This window comes from Lipotes vexillifer, unplaced genomic scaffold (genome assembly GCF_000442215.2).
Source record: "Lipotes vexillifer unplaced genomic scaffold, Lipotes_vexillifer_v1.1 scaffold1378, whole genome shotgun sequence".
NCBI lineage: Eukaryota > Metazoa > Chordata > Mammalia > Artiodactyla > Lipotidae > Lipotes > Lipotes vexillifer.
The window spans coordinates 747,743-771,255 of record NW_006775104.1 but is presented as its reverse complement, the minus strand read 5'-3'; the positions used below and the strand labels follow the sequence as shown (position 1 = coordinate 771,255).

Here is a 23,513-nt window from a genome sequence, read left to right as displayed (position 1 = left end):
CAGAATACTAGAGCTGAGTGGTACTCTGGAGATCATCTACTCAGATCACCAGCACTTGGTGTGACAGATGAGGCCACTGACCTTGTGCAAGTCACTTTAGGAAGGGTTAACATTTCATTCATGTATTTATTCTTTCATCAAATATTTATTGAATATTTACTATGAGTCTGCCCAGACATGTACCTGGGAGTGAAAACATGTTGCTGTTTCATTGGTCCTGTTTGAGTTAGCTTTCAGTGAAGTTCCCCTTTCTTACAGATTCTGACAGCTGGTTTCACCAGGATGGTGGGGGAGTTGACACATAGAATCTTTAGCCAGTGCAAATAGGTTTTCTATGCAAGGTCACCAACTTCTGAGCTGCTGGGCTAATTAGTTTAGCTCTACTTGGCTTTACATAATAATACATTATTGAAAAGTTATTTGTAATTCAATTTATTGGCAAATGAGAAACTAATTCAAACCACTAAGGCAACTTTTATTTGAAGAAACCCTGGAGCAAATCCTTTTATAATGTGAAAAGTCTTGCTGCTGTTGGAAATGATTATCCCCTAGTTAAGGATTTTGTAAGTCTGGACACTTTAGGCTTTCTTATGGTGGGCACACCACCTGGGATGAGGGAAGACTTTGGCCTGAGAAGAGGAAGCCCCGCTGGGAATCTTAGACCAGCGCAACTCAAGATAGTGACATTTACTCGGGCCAACAACTGCAAGCTGCCTGGACAAGCTGCTCCCCTTCTCTCAGGTCTTGGAGTCTGGAGGGGAGAACAGACAGGGTGGGGCATGATGAGTGGGGTATGCAGGATGAAATTCCCAATTCCCTCTCTCTCTCTCCACAGGTGGGAGTGGGGAGAGGGCAGGATGGGGAACCTTTTGCTTCTTTTAGAGCAAATTTCAAACTCTTCCTTAATATCTGGGGACTGTGTGGAATTAGAGCCGTCTTGTATACTTTAACGTGGTAGAGGGGAAGAGAGGAAGAACGGTGGAAAAAAACAGGACAGGAGTTTAGGAGAAAAGAGGATTATGTGGATTCTTATTATACAGTAAAATCTCATTACTTTCCGTCTTGCTATTTTCAAACTTGTAAATAATCTAGATGAAGACAGGACTGAAGTTTAACTTTTCTTATTAAAATTAATTTTCTCTAGAAATTAATAGTGTATGTAGTGACGTAAAGGAGTGTTTTAAAACTGACGTATAGAAAGACATAGTCCACATATGAAAATTAACTGTTTTCATGCAGAAGCATCATTCAAGCAATTCATGTACTAAAGATGATCCTTAATCTAGTTGGTAAGGCCTGATAGGACTCTTCCTTGCTCAGGAAGCTGAAACTTCTTATTGCATCGTGGAGAAAATTTACCTATGTATCTGTTTCTAATTTCTACAGTAATTTATATGGATCCTAGTGAGGTTTAATTGCTTTCCTGTGTTGGAAGATAAAGTCAGAGCATAAAGATCTGTAGAAACTAAGAAAGTCCAAAACCATGCTTATGGTTAGAACTTCCTTTTTTATGGTGTTATTGTTTTTCCTCTCTTGCCCACGGTCTTCTCAAAGTGAGCCTTGTGGCTGGTTAATTCAGCATCAGCTACTCTGGGCCAGCTTGTAAAGAGAAGCAACTGATGAAAAAAGGCCTCACTGTCTTCATTTAGTGAAAAATGAAAAAGAAGAAATAGGTGAAAGGGTCAGAGGCCCTTTGGAAATTTGTTTTGGGTTAGGGTATGACCTCTGACCATGGAAACTGGGATTCTGGGGGTACTTCTCTTCTCTTTGGCTGAGTGTGCAACTGTCTCATTTCCCTTCCCGAGGCCAGTGATCTTAGTTCCAGGTTGTTGCCAGAATTCCTAACAATTTTGGATCCTTGAAATAGTCAATTTTTAGGGATTGAGGCACCCTGAGTGGGACCATCCTGTCCAGCACATTTCTCCCCTCTGTAAATTGTCAGGTTGGGACCCCAAGAGAGTAAGCCAAGTGGAGAAAGGCACTAGAAGGGGTGTCTGTGGTCTCTGGTTCTCTCTCACTGAGCTGACACAGGGCCGCCACTCTTCCGGGGTCCCTCTGAGCCATGTCCCTAGAGGCGGTACACAGCAGAGATTCCATCACAGCCTGCAGGGCTCTGAGTGTGGGCTGGCTCTCCCTGAGAGTCCTTGTGAGGGTACTCAGGGTAAATGATAGGGGTGCAGTGGGCTGGCCTGGAGCTTTTGTGAGCACGTGTAAGCTGAGTCCTCCCTTCCCACGCATCGCACACGGGGCTGGGTTGTCCTTTGCCTCCAGAGGCTGCTGTTTCTCCGGGCACATTGTTATTTTCCATTCTGTGTGAGCCCCAGGCCTCTGCCCCCAACCCTCTAACAGGAGCTCAACTGGACTCCTGAAAGGACTTTCCAACTGAGAAGCGACATTTAGGCAGAGAAAGAGCTGCTGAAGAAGGGAGGGTGTTTCCTTCCCATGGGATTGACATTGCTCACCAGCTGTCCATTGTGGACTGAGGACGGTGATACTGAAAGGGCGGGAGAAGAGGTGGGGAGGGGTTTTGCCCTCAACTTTGCTTGTCACTTGGGGATTTTCACTTTTCTCATCTGTAAAATGAAGACTAACGGTTGCCGTGCCACATAGAGGAAAGGCTAAAAGAATTATTTAGGGCACTGTGGTCCATCTTGATGTTAATTAACCTGTTCAGCAGATATTTACTGAGTGTCTACTGTGTATCATCCACTGTGCTAGCACTAGAAGTGCAAAAATGATTTCTAAAAAGCCCCCATCTTCATGTTCACAGCAACAGGGCTGTAGTTGTTGCCTCCAGGGCTTGGAGCTTTGTGTGTGTTTTGGGGGGTAACTTGGACTGGTCTCTCCTTGAAAAGGACCTGGAGGGCCATACCCTCGGTCACCCCCTATGGCCTGGCATCATGTGGAAGTGTCCTTTCTGTTGTGGAGCCTCTCCTGCTCTTGGGCTGGGCTGTGGGGCCTGAGCAAGGCATTACTTTCTGGCTCATGATGGGGTTGGGAAAGTAAGGGTGGAACTGAGGGATTCAGCCATTTGGCCTCTTTCACCCTTATTCTTTCTGTTTTGTTCTCTGACAGGGTCTTTTCGGAATGATGGTTTGAAAGCTTCTGATGTCCTTCCCATCCTAAAGGAAAAAGTGGCCTTCGTGTCTGGTGAGTGTCTACGGAAGCTTCCTTTATAGTGGACCTAGAGAAGTTGTGTGTGTGTGTGTGTGTCTGTGTGCATGCATGTGTGCAGGCACTCACTTCTTTGTGTGCTAGTGAGAGAGAAGTGGTGGTGGAAGCGATGCTCAGAGCAGCTGCTTCCTCTCTCCAGAGGCAGGCAGAAAGGGAAGGGAGCCCTGTGGTCCCCGCTGGGTGTCCAGGAGGATGTTCACAACAGAAGGTGAGTGCCCTCCCTGCATCTTGCACCCACACACATCCACCTCACCCTGCCCCACCCTCCCAGGCTTGTCAGGGCCGCAGGAGCTGCTGAGGCCCCTCTGAGAGATGCTCCAGCTGGAGGGGTCTGTCCCCTTCACACATCCTCAGAGGTTTTATTTGGGTTCATCTCTGAGTGGGTGGACAGGAGATTTACATTTTTTCTTGCTCCTCCTTCTCTCTCCTTCCAGCAAAGGGAACTCAAGTGAGTATTTGTGTCTATTTATTTATTTTTCTGAATAGTACTCATTTCTTACTTCTCTCTCCAGCCCATCTTATGCACCTGGTCCCTTTAATGTCCAATTCAGGGGTTATCAAACTGTAGCCTGTGTTTTGCTGCAGGCCAGCCACCTGTTTTTGTAAATAAAGTTTTACTGGAACATAGCCATGTGCATTCACTTAGTAGTGTGTTAATTAGCTTCCTATTGCTGCTGTAACAAGTTGCCACAAAGCTCGGTGGCTTACAGCAACAGAAATGTTTTCTCTCACAGTTACAGAGGCCAGAAGTCCAGATTCAGTTTACTGGGCTGAAGTCAAAGTTTCAGCAGGCTGTACTCCTTCAGGCGGCTCTAGGGGACAATTTGTTTCTTGCCCCTTTCAGCTTCTGGGGGCTGCCAGCATCCCTTGGTTGTGGCCACATCACTCCCATCTCTGCCTCCATGGTGGTATTGCCTTCTGCTCTTCGGTCTGTGTCAAATCTCCCAATGCCTCACAGTAAGGATACTTGTGACTGCACTTAGGGCCCACTCAGATATTCCAGGATAATCTTCCCATCTTAGGAGCCCTATCTGAAAAAGCTCTTTTTCCAAATAAGGTGACATTTACAGGTTCTAGGGATTAGGACTTGATATGTTTGGGGGTCGTTATTCAGCTTTTTTACAAGTACCGTCAATGGCTGCTTTGTTACTGTAACAGCAGAGCTGAGTAGTAGTAGTTCTAGCAGAGACCAGATGGTCACAAGCCTAAAATGTTTACCGTGTGGCCCTTTAAGAAAAAGTTTGGTGGCCCCTAATGTAATTGAAGCCAAACTATAAGGTGCACCAACATCACTCTGGGTGCCAGTTCTAGGGCATTAATATAGGCCTCCTGGATTAGAATCTCTGGCAGGGGCTGAGGGAATGGCAGTGTGAGAATAGCGAAGGATCATATTTTAAGAAATACACCCAGGTGCTTAATACACATTTGTGGATTGAGCTTTTGTTTCTGGATGATTCTGGTCATCTACACGGAGTGGCAATTCAATCACAGTGAAAGAGCCAGCACAGTCCCACAGTGCAGGGGTTCACCCTTGCTGGTGGGTGATAGCCAGAATGGAGAGAAAGGAGAGAGAGGAAGGGGGTTTGAGGAAGGAGAAACCAAGTAGCAGGTGTCTCCCACCTGACCAGAGGGAAGAGGCAAGAGAGCAGAGTATGTGATGGGAGTATGTAAGCCTTTGAAAGGTACAAAGTGCATTCCATATTATTATTATTATTAGTGGTAATAATAATATGGTGTTTTGCTATTGTTTTTGCTGTTAGAGAGAGTGGCTGGGAAGCTGCCTTTCCTTTCCCTATTTAGTGTTAGTTGCTGGCATATCTTATTAGGTGGTGAGCCCCTGTCACGGAAGATGCTGGAGCTCAGGCTGATCCCTTGGCAGGATCACGTGGCAGCGACTTCAGTATGGGGAGAGGTGGGAGACAACCTCCAAAGCCTTTGTAGTCTTGGATCTGAGTGCTTGCTGAGCGTGTGGGAAGACCTTGTGTAGAAGTCCTGGGGTTGCTGGGCAGCACCAGGCCTCTGACTTCTGCTGTTGCCCATCATCTGGGTTCCCAGGACATGGCCCACAGCTCAATAGGGAGCCGGAGCAGATCTTTTCCTTTTATTCTTTAATGCCTTGAGCCTATTTAACCTATTTAACCTGGTGTCCTCCCTCTCCCTGGGTGTCCTGCTAATTCTCCCATTCTCTATGCCTGATGCTTCCTCTATCTGCAGTGGATTCCCCGCACCTTCTGCCAGTTTGAGCCTTTCTTCTCCGTCCCAAGTCAGTTCCCACTTTGCCTCCTCCAGGAAGCCTTCCTGGCTTTTTTTTTTTACATCTTTATTGGAGTATAATTGCTTTACAATGGTGTGTTAGTTTCTGCTTTATAACAGAGTGAATCAGCTATACATATACATATATCCCCATATCCCCTCCCTCTTGCGTCTCCCTCCTACCCTCCCTATCCCACCCCTCTAGGTGGTCACAAAGCACCGAGCTGATCTCCCTGTGCCATGCGGCTGCTTCCCACTAGCTATCTGTTTTACATTTGGTAGTATATATATGTCCATGCCACTCTATCACTTCATCCCAGCTTACCATTCCCCCTCCCCGTGTCCTCAAGCCCATTCTCTACATCTGCATCTTTATTCCTGTCCTACCCCTAGGTTCTTTAGAACCTTTTTTTTTTTTTTTTTTTTAGATTCCATATATATGTGTTAGCATGCGGTATTTGTTTTTCTCTTTCTGACTTACTTCACTCTGTATGACAGATTCTAGGTCCATCCACCTCACTACAAATAACTCAATTTCAGCCTTCCTGGCTTTAATGCATACCCTCTGAGCACCATTCGGTTCCACATCAGTTCGGGGCATATGAGTGCAGACAGGGTACATTCTGACATGGGGACCCTTGCTTGACTGTTCGTGGTTTACTTTTTCCCATGTGAATCCAGTCAGAGCCCTGGGGCAGGGCCCAGCCAGCCCAAGAAAAGAGCTTCCTAAGTGTAGGGAGTTGTTCTAATGGAGTACAGAGCAACAATGTGCCAGGAAGGCAGTTAGTTAGGCAAGAGGCCAGTAGCTGCTTCCCAGAGTAGGACCAATGGGGCCGGGGGTTGCAGCTCACGCCCATGTGTCGATGTGGGCCAGGCAGGCCAGGGTAAGTCTTTTTTTTTTTTTTTTAATTGAAGTGTAGTTGATTTACAATGTCTTGTTAATTTCTGCTGTACAGCAAAGTGACTCAGTTATATATGTATATATATATTCTTTTCCATATTCTTTTCCATTATGGTTTATCACAGGATATTGAATATAGTTCCCTGTGCTATGCAGTAGGACCTTGTTGTTTATCCATCCTATATATAGTAGTTTACATCTGCTAATCCCAAACTCCCAATCCATCCCTCCCTTACCCCTCCTCCCCCTTGGCCACCACAAGTCTGTTCTCTATGTGGGGTAAGTCTTATTCATCTGCACGTGGTGCCAGGAGCTTTGGGGCTTAGGGAGCGTTGTCCTTCTGTGCCTGGGAAGGACGCTGAGGGTGCCAAGGGGATGACTGGCTGCATCTAAAAAAAAACCCCAAAACAAAAAACAAACCAAAAAAGGCCCTTGTATCCTAAGCTTTTAGAAGACAGAACACAGAAATAAAACAAAATAAAGAAACCCAGAATTAAATAATGCAGTGTAGTGGTTACATGTCTTTCTGAGCAGAAGCACTGCAGGAAGTGCTGAGCAGAGAAACGAGGTGCTGGTTGAGCTCCCTCCCCTGCTGGTGCCCAGCATGGCCAGAGGAAGGGGAAGTTGTGCTGCCATGGGAACGTGCATTTGGAATAATCCAGGGCAGCCCACCACTGCGTGCGTGTGTGCACGTGTGTGAGACAGGATCTGTGGCTGTGCTCAGGGCCTCTGTCGTTTCAGCCCTGCCCCATCCTGCTCCGTATTCTCAGCCATGGGCTCTCCCTTTGCTCTCTCTCTGGCTTCCTTCGTGTGCTTCTGCCTCCCACTTGCAACGCCCACTGTCCCTTTTATCCAGCCTTCTCCTGCAGGCCCCTTTCACCCCTGCTCTCTGTGTGCGCCCACACCCTCCTTTTGGCCCCCTCCTGATGTCCCTCTCCGCCGCCGTCTCTCCCATCAGCGCCAAGCCCATGTTCCCAGAGGAACTCCACACTGCTGTGGTGCAATTTTATACTCTGGACCCGTGTCTCAAAGCATGTTCCATAGAACAACAGGCGCATGAGATGATCCTCAAAAATGAAAAAGGGGTCTACTCTCAAATAAGTTTGGGAAATGCTGCCCCAAATTATAGTCCCTCTTTTGGAGATTTGCCATGTTCATTAAAGCACATGTCCTTCAAGCACATGAAAGCGTTTCCCAAGCTACAAATAATGCATTCCCTTAAAAAAACATCATGTGTGTCCGTTAGCATCTTGCAGAACTGTAGTTACACGGGCCAAACTTTTGCTATGATTTCCTAGATGTATTTTCTTGTCCTCCCCGCAAAGTACCCTAATCTACTTACCCTAGTTGGAGCCTGCCTCCCCCTGAAAAACGTGAGTGCCATCCTCCCTCACGTCAGTCAGGTTCGCCTTAACCTCCCCTCTTTCAGCCTTGCCTCCTCCCCAGCCCCGTCCTGCCCGGCCTTTGTGGGAGGGGACCAGTGCTGGTTCTTGCCCATCTAACCACCCCCTCCCTCTTTATTCTCTACATTGCCGTCTTATAGCTCCCAGCACCAAAGCCTTGACTGAGGAGGCAGACAGCAGGTGTTGGCTGAGCAGGGGGATGGCGCTGCTGAAGATCCTGCCACCATCTCAGGTTTTCAAAACCTGGCTCTTTTGTCTCCCACCATCTGGGGTCCACCTCCACAGTGCACACTGGCTTTAACGAAGGGTTCTCGTTCTTTATCTCTGCTTATTGCCCTCTGGGAGTTCAGCACTCATGTCAATTATCAGTCCAATCCTACAGCTTCATGGCTCCTACAGTCTCCTTGGCACCAAAGTCTCCTACCTCCCTACCGTGGCCACACACGTCTGAGACCTTGAGCCTTGAGATGTCTGTCTGTGGCCTTAGCCTCTCACCTTGCACCATTGCTGGTGTTCCCCTATCAGTCGGGGGAATATGGATATCAGATAAAACATATGCTGTTCCCTCTCCTCTGGGCACTCATGAACCAGTAGGCCATTTCCTACCCTCACTGAGCCCTCCCCACTTAGCCCACGCATTAGTTCTATTCTGTTTTCGCTCAAGTTAGAGCCTAGCATGGACACCATGGCCAGACCTTTCAACGGAGCTCTCACTATGCCCTGGTACCCTGCCACCTACTCTTAAAGCCACATGGTACCCAGTCCTGCTGTCCATTCTCTAGGGACACTCTCCAACGGTGGTCCATCCTCCTTTCTCCCAGCACCTCAAGCCCACCCTGACCCTCAACACTCTATCTCACCTAGAGAAACAGTGTCCCCCAGGCACCGCTGAGCTCTCCCTCTCCATACTTATCTTTGTTTCCTCCTCCCCCTTTGAGTTCTATCAGTCTGCCAAAGAGAAAGGGGCAGAACCCCTCCCCTTGTACCTACTCTGGATCCTTGGCCCACCCGTTGTCCCCACGCTTCCCGTGTGATGATTCTCTTCCTTTATGCCTGTTACTCCTCTCCCTCCTCCTGTCTTGCAAGCTCATCTCCTTTCTGAAAAATACCCGGCTCGATCATGCAGCCCTCTCTGGACTCCTTATCCATTCTTCCTGGAGGGAAGGAATTCCACTTCCCCAGGTCCTCTCCCCCCACCCACCCTCCCCTGCCACCTGGAACCTTCTGCAGCCAACATTATGAAACCCTTGTCTCCCGGGGCATAACTTGCTCCGCTCAGGAGGGACAGTGCCAGCAGCCCTCCAAGCCTCTTAGGTAGCCTTTGCCATCAGACCAGCCTCGGCTCCCCATGTTCCCTCAGCTCTGCTCTTAAACCATCCACAGAAGGTCAGTGAGAGGGACAACAGCTGCAGGTAAAACCCCAAGAGGCACAGATGAACCTACTTGCAGGGCAGGAATACAGACGCAGACGTAGAGAACGGACGTGTGGAGACAGTGGGGGAAGGGGAAGGGGGGGATGAACTGGGAGATTAGGATTGACATGTATACACATGTGTAAAATAGCTAGCTAGTGGGAACCTGCTGTATAGCACAGGGAGCTCAGCTCGTTCTCTGTGATAACCTAGATGTGGGGGAAGGGGGGGGAGGGCGGTCCAAGAGGGAGGGGATGTATGTATACACATAGCTGATGCACAACATTGTAAAGCAATTATACTCCAAATTAAAAAAAAACAAAAGACACCCAAGAGTGAAAATCCTTCGGGTGAGGTCAAGGCTGGAGGGGAAGGTGGAGAGTGAGGGAGAACCTCCCAGCTTTGAGGGAACTTGATTCCTTCACTTCCTTTCTCTCCTGTGGAAGGCAGTTGGGAGATGGGGATCACTTACAAGGTAGATGAGATGAGGTTGGTTGTCCGTACATGGAACCAGAGCCTGTGGTTTGGAAAGTTTGGAGTTGGGGGCCAGGGTCGAACTCTGTGGTACATCTACACAAATCTGCCCTGCTGGGGGGCTGCAGGGAAGGGATGGTGGTGCTGACATATGTTTTTCTTCAGGGTCAGATCTCTCAGTGGCCCTGCTCTTGTTTGACCCTTTTCTCCTTGCAGCCTCCTTATTTCCTCCTCAGGAGTATCCAGGAATGGCCTGGATTCTATTCGTCAAGACTCCCCTATGTCTTGTGGTTTCTGGACCCCACAATCAGAGGGAAACATTATTCATGAACTCATACTGGGCGGGTCCCTGGGAGGCTCTGCTTCTCTTTGGAAAAGATCCTCCTTCAGGGGGCTGAGCTTTAAGCCTCTTTTCCAGTACTGGTGGTGGCCATGCCAGCCCTCACTCCCCCTTGCTCTAGATCCCCTTGTGGCCCCTGCTCTGGGGGATGTTGGGCGGCAGCCTGAGATGCGTGCGGCATGGGGCGTCTGTGACCGTGACCCAGAGTTTTCTTTGTGAAATAGGCATTGCCTGTAAGGACATAGTTACTACACCTTAGCTTCGTCCTCATCTAACCTTCCTGAGAAACTTGGTCCTGCTTCCCAATCATAGCATCCATTAACAAAGAAATTTTTAAATCGTAGAATAAATAGTGAGTAGAAAGTTTGGAAAATAGAGGAAGGAAAAAGCAACCACGTAAAATCCCAGCCTTCTGATAGCAAACAATGATCATCATCTCAGTTACTCCCTCCAGCTTTTTTTAAAACCTGATATTTAGAAAACATTTGTAATCCTAGTGTGTACCTATGCATTTGCAGCGATTAAGACCTTGAGCATCCTGTTCCCAATAAAGATTCACGTGCTCCTCCTGCAGGAGTGACGGGTGGCACCTCGGGCAGGCAGGCAGGAGTGGATCCTTGGTTGTGTAGAACACACTTAGGTCTTCTCTATGAATCTAAAAACCTCCCAGCAATGATGTGCCTGCTGGATGCTTTAAGGGCTTCTCACCATGGTATTCAGTTAATCTTGAGCACTCCCTGCTCATAGAGGTCTGCAAAGAGAAGTGAACTGGAGGTTGAATTTCCAAAGACCATAGCACTTTTAATGGCTTGTTTTCTCAGTACGAGCAGTTATCACTTCCTTCATTATCGTCTCACATTCGTGAAGAGTACTTGTCAAAGTGCTTCCTCATGTGCCATCTTATCAGGTCTTGCAGCAACCCTGTAATATAGTCATCATTATTTTCATCTGCATTTTGCAGATGAGCCACCAGAAAAGTCAAAAGACTTGCCCAGGGTCACGCATGTTCCCCACACCCAAACCCCATGCCCTTGCCCTAAGCAGTGACTGGATTTCTCTGAGCACCATCTTTCTGCCTGTTTCCAGCTCAGTTTCTAGCTGGTTTTCTTAAACTCCCTTCTCTTCCTTCCTGCAGGGGGCCGTGATAAGCGAGGTGGACCAATCCTGACCTTCCCTGCTCGCAGCAATCATGACAGAATAAGACAGGAAGACCTGAGGAAACTCGTGACCTATCTGGCCAGCGTGCCAAGGTAAGGTGAATGTCCTGCAGGGGAGGGAGGGGGAGGCTGGACTGATGCAAGCGAGTTGGAATTAGCCTCCATCCCTGCCAGGGGCCTGGCTGTTTCTGCCCTTGGAATGGATTCTAATTATTTCTGGAACATCATCACCCATTGTTCACCTCATTCCCATCATTCCCATTGTTACTGCTGGGATTCATATGGATGGAGTGGGAGCTGGACGTGGGAACCGTGGGCAGAGGTGAAGGTCCTAGGCTAAGGGGACCGGGACAGGCCCTGGAAGAGGTGACAGTGTGGCCTCGGGAGCAGGGATGGGAAACTGTTCTTTACCTTGGGGAAATGGGAATTCTGGCTGATTCCACTCTGGCTGTGTGATGGATTGTTTTCTAAAACCTCTGGCTTATGAATATGTTTGTGGCTTTTAGAGTTTGGGGCAAATAACTCCACTTATATCATTCAAGAGGCAGCCTTAAACTCAATCTAAGTCATGCATTTTCAATGGGGGTAATATTGCCTCCAAGGGGGATGAGAATTCATTCTTGGGGATGGCAAAAAAAAAAAAAAAAAAAAAAAAAAAAAAAAAAAAAAAAAAAAGCTTACTCTTTTATGTATTAAGCATAGCTATACACATAGTACATAAACAGATATATACAATACATTCATAGTATTAAAATCTCATTGGGTGGGTGATTAAGGAAAAAAGTATAAAATGTCTCTTTTGGGGCATGGGATGATTTTTAAAAAAGGTTGAGAAACACTGATTTCTGAGTGTTTCTAGGTGGTGCTGGCCTCAGAGGGTGGTGAGAGAGACATGCCAGGGACATGGTGTCTATCTTTTAAGAAGGGGTAGGAGAGGCCTTTGCATAGTCAGAGGATCATAGAATGTGAGAGCCGGAAGAGCCCTGAGAAGTAATCCAGGCAAATACGTGTCATGTTCTGCTTAGGAAACAGGGTCCATACGGGATTAGAGTTGCTTACGGGGGTGGGGCAGTGGCAGAGCTTGGTCAGAACCCTCCTGACTCCTGCCCCAGTGCTCTCCTCATCCTTGCTCATGGCCAGCGAGAACTCTGTTCTCTGACTCTTAGTGGGGTTGGAGCCTGTCAAGTGTTCGTTGTGGTAAATAAGAAGTGATGCCTGGGGCCTTTGGAACCTTCATCTTGTCTCTGTGCATTTTATAGGGGAATTAGTCAATCACAGAGAGGATGTCTACCTTTGCGGGGAGACCTTGGCTAATTGTTGAATGTGCTGATTAAGTTCTTGAAGCAGGAGGCCAGCACTTCATTTGAAAGTGCTGTGGCGGTGGGGTGGGGGCACATGTACAGAGGTTGGTGGATGGTGACGGGCAGGTGGTAAAGGGGATTTAGGAGCCATCATCGAATGCTTGGAAGAATGTGGAACAGAATGGGGAGCCCTGAAGAGCTCTGAGCAGAAGGCTGTGAACAAATAGATGTCAGATGGTGTCGTTCTTTTCTTTATGCTATCCAGAGGGAACCTGGAAACAGATGAAAGGTCTTAAGCTCCAATGAAAGGGACTTAGGTCATATCCGAAGGGGGACTTCTAAACTTTGAGTGCATGAGACGTGGATGAAGAACAGAAGAGTTTTTCCCCAGAGGTCTTTATACAGAAGAAATATTCCCATCTGTCTTGGAGGCAAGGAGATGGATTAAATAACCCATGATTGATGAGGGTAGTTTAGCAATTTAGCTATCTAGGGGCTAAGCATTTTTAAAAGCATCTTTCCTGAGTATACTACTAACAGGAATAAAACTAGGCATTTTCTGAAGCGATATATAGGAAAAGTTTTCTTGGGGACTCATGACAGACTCTTAGTTCTTTTAGAGACAGAAGAAATTTGGGATCCTGAAGGCTATGTTTTTCTTTCTGGTAGGTTTATCACATCCCTGCAGCTAATGACACTCATCTTTTCTTTAGAATAGAAGGTGAAAGAATTGGAAGACCATTTTCTTAATTCTGACTTGTTAAGCAAAGATGGGACAAAACAGATTAGAAGCAATTAAAAAGGAAAAGGTTTCTGCTGGGTGAAGGGGAACAAAATCCAATAGGGGCTGGGAGGAAGGTCATGAAAAAGGAGAAACAATATATTATCATTGGAGGAACATACTAGATGCAGGCTCTCTGCTTCCCAGTGGGTGGTCACAAGCATTGCATCCCAGGCTCCTGAGAACAGAAAAGGTTCTTCACAGGTTCTGGCAGGTGGGAGGCAAGAATCCTGTTGCTACTTTCAGTGGGAAGAATTGTTCAGGGATGCCTGCTGCCTCCCTCCCAAGGGGCCTATGTTCACCAGGAGTGTGTGTACCTGGCTGGCTAAAGAGTTTACCAACTAGTCATGCCCACCCGTCACTTTCTAATTCTGTCGGCCACAAGTTCATACGTGAAGACTGTTGGAAACAAAACCTGGGACAGAGCTGTTCCAAAGACAGTGAGGTCTGGGGAGGAAAACTGAAGGACTTAGCGCATCAGATAGTGTTTGCCACTCTTCTGCTTAGCCATGGCTTTGGGAAAGAAAGGATACTGTGAAAATGAATAGCTAGACTAGGAAGGTGACACTGATGAGAAGACATGGCCTATTCTGAGTCATGGGCAAGGAAGCTAGAAAGATAGCCTCCTGTGGAGTGGAGTGTGCTCTTCAGACTGGTGTAATCATCTGTGGGTGACATTTGACATTCATTTATTCAAGCATTTATTTATTATTTATTTATTTAGCAAATATTTAGAGCCTCAATAAGCCGGGCCGATTTAGGATTCATGGTGAGCAGGAACAGACATTTTGAGAAAGTTAGGGAAAACCTGGGTATTTCCCTACCCAGTGCCAAACCAGTGACCATAAAGGATAGCACAGTGTATAATTGTGCTGGTAGCCTAGGGGATGAAGCAGCCCGCAGAAGACAAGCAAATAGGACCAGTAAGTGATGAAGGAGGATCCCAGAATCTAAGGAACCAATCAGCCTGATGGCCATTTTGGGCACCATTCTAGAATAGGTGATTAAAAAGATGGTTGTGATAATTTATGAATTATCACAGTGTACCCTTTATGAATATGAAGGGTATGTTTTTCTTTCTGGTAGGTTTATCACATCCATGCAGCTGATACACACTCATCTTTCCTTTAGAATAGAAGGTGAAAGATTAGAAGAACACTTTTATTAATTCTGACTTGTTAAGCAAAAATGGGACAAAACAGATTGGAAGCAATTAAAAAGGCAAAGGTTTCTGCTGAGTGGAGGGGAGCAAAACCCAAGAGGGGCTGGGAGGAAGGATGGTTGTGTGAAATGAATGGGAAGAAATAGTCTCACTATCCTGTGTGAAGGCCAGGTCATGTCTGGACTACTGCATTCAGTTCTGCAGCATTGAACTCTGCCAACCCCCTTTTAGGAGCTACGTGGACCAGTTAGAGCAGGGGTCCGCAACCACTACTGGTCCGTGGCCTGTTAGGAACCGGGCCACACAGCAGGAGGTGAGCAGCAGGTGAGTGAGCGAAGCTCCATCTGTATTTACAGCTGCTCCCCATTGCTAGCATTACCGCCTGAGCGCCACCTCCTGTTAGCATTATGGTGAGTTGTATAATTGTTTCATTATATATTACAGTGTAATAATAATAGAAATAAAGTGCACAATAAATGTAATGTGCTTGAATCATCCCGAAACCATCCCCCACCCCCTTCCATGGAAAAATTGTCTTGCATGAAACCAGTCCCTGGTGCCAAAAAGGTTGGGGACCGCTGAGTTAGAGTGTTGTCAGGAGAGCAGCACACCGAGGGATCCACAAACTGTGTCTCTTCAGTTGAAGGATGTTTTCTTGAAGGAGTGAAAATGGAAGAAAAGTGATTCCTGACTTCAGGTATCAGGAGAGCTGCCCCAAAGAGGAGGGAACGGGCATGGTCTCTGTCGAATCAAAGGGTAGGAGTTAGAGAGATCAGGACTCTGAAGTGGAGAAAGAATCTGCCCAGGAGCTGTCCAGCAGTAACGCTGCTACCTCTGGAGAAAGTGAGCTTCCTGTTGCTGGCTGCTAGATGACCTTCTGTTAGCGATGCTGTAGGAAGGATTCCTCCAGTGGATTGGAGGCTGGATTAGATCATTTCTAAGAAGCTTTCCTGCCCTGAATTCTTTGTTTCTATGATATTGGGAAAAAATACATCCTAAAATCTAGAACCTCAAAACAGTATTACCACCCCACCAACATACACTCTCTTTCTCAGGTTCCCTAAATAATTTAAGGCCTAGAATTTCACTTCAGATCTTGTCTACATCTTATACCCTAAGAGAACTGCTTTCCTGTCCCCTTGTACTCTGGGTGGGAGTTTTGAGGTATCACCCAGGGCAAAGCATCATCCTGGAGTGATGTGTTTGTGACAGTACCAGTTACGCTTTTGGGATCCATCTCAGCCTGAGATGAGTCCTTTCCAACTTCCCTTTCTTGCTCCTGCTGAGTATGAGCATCTATCTCCTTGGGCTTCTCCAAGCTTTCTGTTATCTTATTCTGAGGAATCATGGAATATTAGGGTAGGAAGAGAGGCCTTAAGAGTCTTAATGCAACTTTCTGACAACTCCATTCACTCAATTTAACAAACATTTATTGAGTGCCTAATATGAGCCAGGGCATGGATAGGTATCTTGGTGAACTCCCGTGTTATCTTTTCTGTCATCCATCCTACACTTAGCTAGCTTTTTTGTCCTTCTGCTCTACTATCTGCTTGCAGTTACTTGTACCTGAAAGGAGTGGAAAGGAAATACTCAGAAACAATCAGTTGATGAATGTCCCTAGAAATTGAGAGACAGATAGAAAATCTAGGCTGAGAGTAAACAATTACCCCAGCATAACTCCCAGTATGGATAATCTACCCACTGTGATAATTGGGAGTTGACCGTATGCTTGGAATAGAAATTTATAAGTATCTAGTAAAGAAATCCCAGGTGGTCTTATTGCATTGAATGCCTTCTCTTCTTCATCATTGTTATCCTGCTTTGTCATGAACATCTTTGTGCTGCTCCCAAGGGTACCGATTGTTAGCCGCTTGATGTATCAGCCACTTAACTCTGTTCTTAGCAGTGCTGCTGAGATGCTGAGTGTTCCAGCAAGGAATGCAGGTGTCATACTGGTGGGGAAAGATGACAAGAAATTAAGATGGGATATTCTGCAATGCCAATCAAACCAAGGTGCCAATATTCACAGCTTATTATTTGATAACATTTGCTCTTGTGCTGCTGATTTCAGCAAGAGATAAATTGGGCTTATAGCCAGCACTATCTTTGTGCAGAATCACCAGAAAATAGAAGTAACCAGAGAGAGCCCGGAAGACAGTTAAAAGATGAGTAGGTATAAACTGCAAGGATTTCCTCCCATTATATTCAGCACGAGAGAATCCAAGCTATGGAAACTGTCATCACTGAATCCGTCTGTTGTAAGGGCCTGTTGAGTTGTGTCATTGGCATCCTGCCCTTTGCTCTGAGATCATCAATTAAAGGAGGATGCAGGGAGTAGTGATGGAAGGTTCAGAAAATAGAGCCAATGAGGACATTTGCCTAAAGTTTATCCCTTTCCAGATCCCTTTTTAATTTCTTTTGTTGCTTGTATATAAAGGGTTTATAATTTCTATTACACTTCCCACATTCTGCACAAATTTCGTAGCAATATCAGTAAAGTGTTCCTGTTGTTAGGTGTACATAATCCAAGCCCTGAAGAGCAAATAGTATTCTACTCTGCTGCTAAGGAACACAACATCACAATAGTAACAACCATTGTCAGCGATCACCTTCCTTGGAGCCATACAGACCCTCACAGCAAAGCGAAGAGAGGCATCTTCAGATAGACGGAAGGCTCTGGGGTTCAGATTCCCAGCTCTACCACTTCTGAGTCAGGGAACATATGACCACTCCACCCGGGTTATCTGAGAAGAGTTTAACAAAGGCACACTTGACAATGATGCGGGTAGGCACCAGGGAAAGCAGCAAGGTGTGGATTTCCAAGTTATTCCAGAGCTGGCAATAGCAGGGAGGGAAGACATTACGACTTCTAGGCCTGAAGGGGCAAGGTGAGGAGAGGTGCATAGAACCTGGAGAGGTAGCTGTATGAGAGGGCTGCTTGACAAGAGCTGTGACCTTCAGTAGAGAGTTGCCACCAACTCACGCTGATTCCACGATGTGGGGCAAAGCGAAGTCGATACTCTTGCTTCCCCACTCCCATTCTCTGACCTCTTGTCATTGTTTGTCATTGATTGAATGCAACCAAAGCCAGGTGACAGGGGGCTCATTGAGGCAGTCCATGTGGGTCAGTCTCCCAGGGCATCGGGTAGAGGGGGGAAGATGGAGAATGGATTCAGAGGGGCAAAAGGAAGATGTTTGACATAGGGTGAGACCTTGGGCATATGACTCAACTTTTCTGAGTCCAGTATTCTAATTTTTAATTTGGGAAAAGAACGACCATCTCACAAGGGTGTTGTGAGGAAACTGTGTAGCAATCTCTCATGCCTAGCACCCAGGCAGGTACTAGCGGCAGCAGGTGTGGCCACTGGAGAGGGGTGATTGGCCCCAGATGCCCCCGACCAAGCTGTGTCTCACCAGGTGTGGCTCACACCCCCTTTGCTTCCTTCCCACCTTGCCTTGTCCCTGCAGTAGGTTGGGCCGCCCCCTTGGGGGCACAGGAAGGCAGGCAGGGGCAGGAGGGGTTTAAGCCCCCTCCCCACTCTAAGCAAGCTCCAGCCTACCTTGCCCTCACCCTGGAATCTAGTGCAGTGATGAAAATGCAGAGTCACCTTTATCCAGGTGAGGCCCAGGAGGCCTGGGCTCCCGGTGGCAGCCACTTAAGGCGGGCTAGAGCCACTCCCTGTCCCTGTCTGCTTCCACTCTAGGCCTCGGTTTCCCCTTCCTTCCCTCACTCGGGGCACTAATAACAAGGAGCTAGCCTTGCCCACTCCCATCCATCTGCTCCTCCCCATCCCTCAAGGTTCTGGTTCCATCTTTCCTCTGTTCACAAACTACCTCTGGACAGTTGTGTTGTTTTTTGTCCAATGTTTCATTCATTCCTTTTTTTTTTTTCCAGAAAAGGATATATATATATATATATATATATATATATATATATATATATATATATATATATATATATATATATATATATATGCGGTACGCGGGCCTCTTACTGTTGTGGCCTCTCCTGTTGCGGAGCACAGGCTCCGGACGCGCAGGCTCAGCGGCCATGGCTCACGGGCCCAGCCGCTCCACGGCATGTGGGATCTTCCCGGACCGGGGCACGATCCCGCGTCCCCTGCATTGGCAGGCGGACTCTCAACCACTGCACCACCAGGGAAGCCCGAGAAAAGGATATTTTTTTATTCAAGTAACTGCAAATAGGAAACCAGAGTGGGGGGGCCCAGGCTGGGACAAATAATGGCTACCTCCTCCCTGATAGAACAGGGGGAGAAGGTGGCCCCTATACCCAACAGTCACCACCGGCCCCCCTCCTTACTCTGCTGCAGCATCCTAGGGGCAGGGCCCCACCTTCCCTGGGGCTGGGGTAGTCGGTAACCCAGCCTGCTTTGCCCTAGGCCCCTTCCCCTAAGAGCATCTTGGAGGAGGGGCATGTGGGCAGAACAGGAGGCAATGAGGATGAACGTTTGGCGCCGGTAGCAGCAGCAATGACGGATGTCTAAGATGCCTAGCACCCGGCCATTCAGTACTTTATAGTCTGTCTCCTAAAGGAACCTAATAATAATAATAACTATAAGTATAAATACGTATATGACAATATTTGCTACATATGAAGGAACAGATGTAATGTATGTGTCAGTTATAAAGCATCATAATAAATCGGAACACCTGAGAACCCACCCCCAAACTCAGAAGCGGGACATCACCTCTGCTCTTGAAGCTACCTGTGGCTCTTCCCCGCCCTAATCTCACCTGCTTCTCCCAGAAATAACTGGTATTCTCAGTTTTGTGTTTATCCTCGTCTGGCTTCCTTTGGTATAGTTTTTACCACATGTTTGCATAAATGATATATTGTTTAGTTTTGCATGAGTTTGTCTGTTTGTTTGTTTTGTTTTTTTGCGTTACGTGGGCCTCTCACTGTTGTGGCCTCTCCCACTGCGGAGCACAGGCTCCGGACGCGCAGGCTCAGCGGCCATGGCTCACGGGCCCAGCCGCTCCGCGGCATGTGGGATCTTCCCGGACTGGGGCACGAACCCGTGTCCCCTGCATCGGCAGGCGGACTCCCAACCGCTGCGCCACCAGGGAAGCCCGTGATTTTGAGCTTTATAAAAATGGTATTATACCATGTATAGTTTTCTGTGAATACTGTGCTATGCAACAACATGGATAAATCTTCAAACATAATTTTGAGTTGAAAAAAAGCATTTAATGCTTCCAACCTCTGGAACTGATCTATTAAGTAATACATAAATGCTAGCCATTATTATTATTTTCAAACCTACATTATTGCACTGTTGTGAGTATTCTGTATACATTAACTTAGTTTTCACAGCATTTTGAGATGGGTATTATTTATTCCCATTTTGCGTATGAGGACACTGAGTCTCAAAGAGGTTAGATAACTTGCTAATGGACACACAGCCAGTGTAATTTGGAGCACCAGAGCCTGCACTTTTATCCTCTGAATAGATGAGGAGGCCACAGTGAAGGAGGCAGTGGTTGATGGAGTGCAGGGGACAGATTTGGAGAGAGAAGGAAGGTAGACCCTGAAGGATAGGATTGGATTGGAGCAGGACAGTAGAAGAGGGTAGTAAGGAGATGAGGGGCAGATGACGTAATTTTGGTGGGCAGTGGCATCCTGTCCATCAAACCTGCTTCCTCCAAGGTTCTCCTTGGATTTTAAGTGTGAAGCTTGCTGCAGGTGGGAAATGCAGGTGGCAATTGCCTGAAACCTGGGTTTCTGCTGGCCAAGACAGCAGTGGTGACTGTGGATGTGCAGGATAATGGAGGTGGTGGGGGATGCCTCAGACTTCCTCCCCCAGGTCTTTGTGTTCAGTTTTAGACACACAAATGCTACTCATTTATGCTCATCTGTGTATGATAGTCAAGTATTTTTCAGTAATTAATTACACTAAGGGATGTAGTGGGGGGAAATAAAGCCCTTAAGACCATGGAAACTATTTAAAGAGATAAGTAAAAAGGCTGTCTGTAGTAGGGATGCTGAACATAAAGCCTGGAGTGATGGGGGTGGCCTCTTTTGTATTCTAGGGGGCTCATCCTGTTCTGTTTCCTCGGGTCTTAGATGTTTCTTTCACTCAGCCACCTGCCTAGTTCGATCTTGCATTGCTCTGGCGTCAGAAGCACAATTCTGGCATTACTCAGCAGTCAGCTGATAGGCATTTTGAAGTTAGTTCACTTCCTTGACCGTGCCACTGCTGGACTTGGCAGTTCTGTGTCTATGCTGGTGCAGTTCTGAGGCAGAGGGCCAGCCAGAGGGACTCATGGAAGCCTTGTGAAGAGCAACTCTGTGTGTGTGCGTGTGTGTGTGTGTGTGTGTGTGTGTGTGTGTGTGTGTGTGTATGTATAGAGTGGGTAGAGCCAGCTGTGATGCTTCACATGCAGAGGCAAGCATTTGTGATTCCCTGGAGAATGATAACCTGGACAATCAGAGGCGGAAACCATGTGGTCATGAAGTAACTATGAGAAGCAGCACTCATTATTCCAGAAATGCTTCCTGTAACGCCTTTAGGTGATAAATCAAGGACCCAGCACTGGACAGAAGGGTTCCTGATGGAGAGGGTGTGTTGTTTTTTCTTCACATGCGTCTTCAATGTGACCCTTAGAAGGGACTTTGGACATTGCCACTGACTTGGTGGGAGTGGAACTGTGGACTAATAGAGGAAGAAAGAGTGGCCTTGAGGACAAAAATTGATCCTGGAAATTATGCAGGGGGTTCCAGTCCAGGAAGAGTGAACCCCTGAACCCTCCCCTGTAGGAGGAGAAATGTGCATGCAGCTGACAAATTGCCTCGCCTGTAAAATAGGCATGGAAATATCACCAGACACAACGGTAGTGAGGATTACTAGAGAACACAGGTAAGGTACCTAGCCTAGGACTCGGCACACAGCACGGGCTGGTGGCAAACAGTGGTTTCTTTCCCTTTCCTTGCTTGGCAGTGGGGACCTTGTTTTGTCCCTTGTCCTTTATTGTTTCTAGCACAGCTTTGTCAAAGTCAAGGTTAGGGTGATGGTTAAGATTAGGATAAGAGCTAGTAGAATGGTAGTAATAATGAGATCAGTATCGCCTAGCAGGCTTGTAATAAATACTGAATGAATGAATATATATGCCTAATAGTGTGATAAAGTCTTGGCCTCTTTTTCAAAGTAGAAAAATATTTCTTTATTATAGAAAATAAATGCAGAAAATAGAAAGAATTTTAAAAAACCACTTGTAACTCTAACCTCTAGAAATAGGAATAATTAATGTATTGACATTTTTCCTTCCTATATTTTTCCTTTGGAGATTTTTAAAAGCAGAATTGAATCATATTGGTTATTTAATTTTGCTTCTTATTTTATTCCACTTAATATTATACCCTAAGAATATTTTCATAACATTAAAAACTTTTTATGCATAATAGGATATCTTGGGATGACCATATTCTAATTAACCCTATCATTAGACAACTAAGTCATTTCCAAAACTTCAGTGCTGTAAATAACTCTCAGTAAACTTCTTTGTTTGTGAACCTTTGTCTACATTTTAAATGGTTTCTTTGGGATAGATTTGTGGCAATCATGGATTTTTTTAAGGCTAGTGATACACATCGCCGCATTTCTTTCCAGATTTCCCAATTTATACTTCCAGTATGTCTTGCCATAGATTTCCAAGTCTGTATAGTTCGCCAAATTTAAGTTTATATGATCCTTACTGCCCAGAACCCACTGTGCAAACTTTGTCATTACCATCATCAAGAACCCTAATTTAGGGCCATGTGTTAATGCGCCTAAACCTGACCCTGGATTTGAAAGAGTAGAAGAATTGGCCACAGGGCCTGCCCTTTGGGGTCTTCCAGGGTAGGATTCCTTTCACTTGCCTAAACTAATAGGGATGTTAAAGGGGACCATACATTAAAGTTCAGATCTGATAAGAAATCTATAAGGACTTAATTGCTTTTTGCCCTTGGTGAATTTTTAGTTTTGCTTCTGGGTGTATTTCAGCTCCTTGACTGGTTGTGTAATTAGTTCCTGGCTTGGCACAAAGTAGTTGTTAATCTTCTCTGCTCTTATCTGAACTGAGGTCCTTATCTGCCTTCCACTGAGAAAGTTGGGTCTCCTTGGAGTTTGTCTCTGGGCAGCAATGTTGAAGGAGCCTCGAAAGCTTAGGTGGGGTCATTTACTTTCTTGTTTAGGCTTCTGAAGTCTATGGCTCAGCAACAACAGGCTGATTAGGAAGCTGCTGTTTCTGGTTCCACTTAGATTAGGTAAACTTAAGCATTGCTGATGATATAAGTCCCAGTATATTCAGGCCTTTCAGGAATTCTTGCTGGAGAATCAGGATGATTTAAATTTAGTTCAGATTCATTTGGCTGGAATATTGGAAATGAGGGAGCTCCCTGAATATGGATACTGGAGAGACAGCCTGGCACTGGGGAAGAGGATGTGTTTTTCACTCGGTGGGTTCCAGATTTGGGGTTGTTTCTCCCTCCCCCATTAGGTAATTATTTTCAGCATGTTTTGTATTTCTCTTCACCTGTCATTGGTTAGGTTCTATCATGTGCCCCTCACTGGTGTTTGGGGTTGTGTATGTTTTTTTGGCATATATTGGATGCTGACACTTCATGTTATGATACTTTAGTTTTGTTGAGACTGCCTGTATCATGTACGTATACTTCTGGCAATTTAGGTATGCTGCCACCAAGTGGTGGAGTACATTAGCTCAGCTGCCTGGAAGATACAGATGGGTTTTTGTCAGAGGCTCCAAATGGTAATATTCTGCTCTCTCCTCACTAGACCTTAGATTTTCTAGGCTTTACTTTTCAAATTTTTATTGAAACATTTAAACTTAAATAGCCACTAAGTGACAATTATTTTTCCTCAACTACAAAATGGGTTTAATATAATCTCTCCTAGACAACTGTAGTAAATATTAAATAACATTTAATACTTGAGTATGTAATAATTGTCTCACCGAGGAGAAGTATTCCTGTTTCTAAATTGAGCAAGTGTGACAGCCAGTCCTGTTTCTTCCGGAACCCAGACAGGAGCACACTTGGTTAGAGCCACCGTGACTCAGCTAGGACAAATGTTTTTCTGAGTCATTTACTGACAGCATCCAGGTGTGCATCCTGATGGTCCTACTCCCTCTTTCCC

At 46.2% G+C, this 23,513-nt stretch overlaps 1 protein-coding gene across 2 annotated transcripts in view; it reads left to right on the top strand.

The window, feature by feature from the left end:
* The window catches only part of KALRN (kalirin RhoGEF kinase), a 588,759-nt gene that overhangs the window by 116,069 nt on the left and 449,177 nt on the right, over positions 1 to 23,513 (top strand). For both annotated transcript variants that reach the window (XM_007449683.1, XM_007449684.1), the window contains exons 2-3: positions 3,076 to 3,150; positions 11,093 to 11,207. In XM_007449683.1, coding sequence (XP_007449745.1) covers positions 3,076 to 3,150; positions 11,093 to 11,207 — 190 coding nt within the window. The remainder of the gene's footprint in view (positions 1 to 3,075; positions 3,151 to 11,092; positions 11,208 to 23,513) is intronic.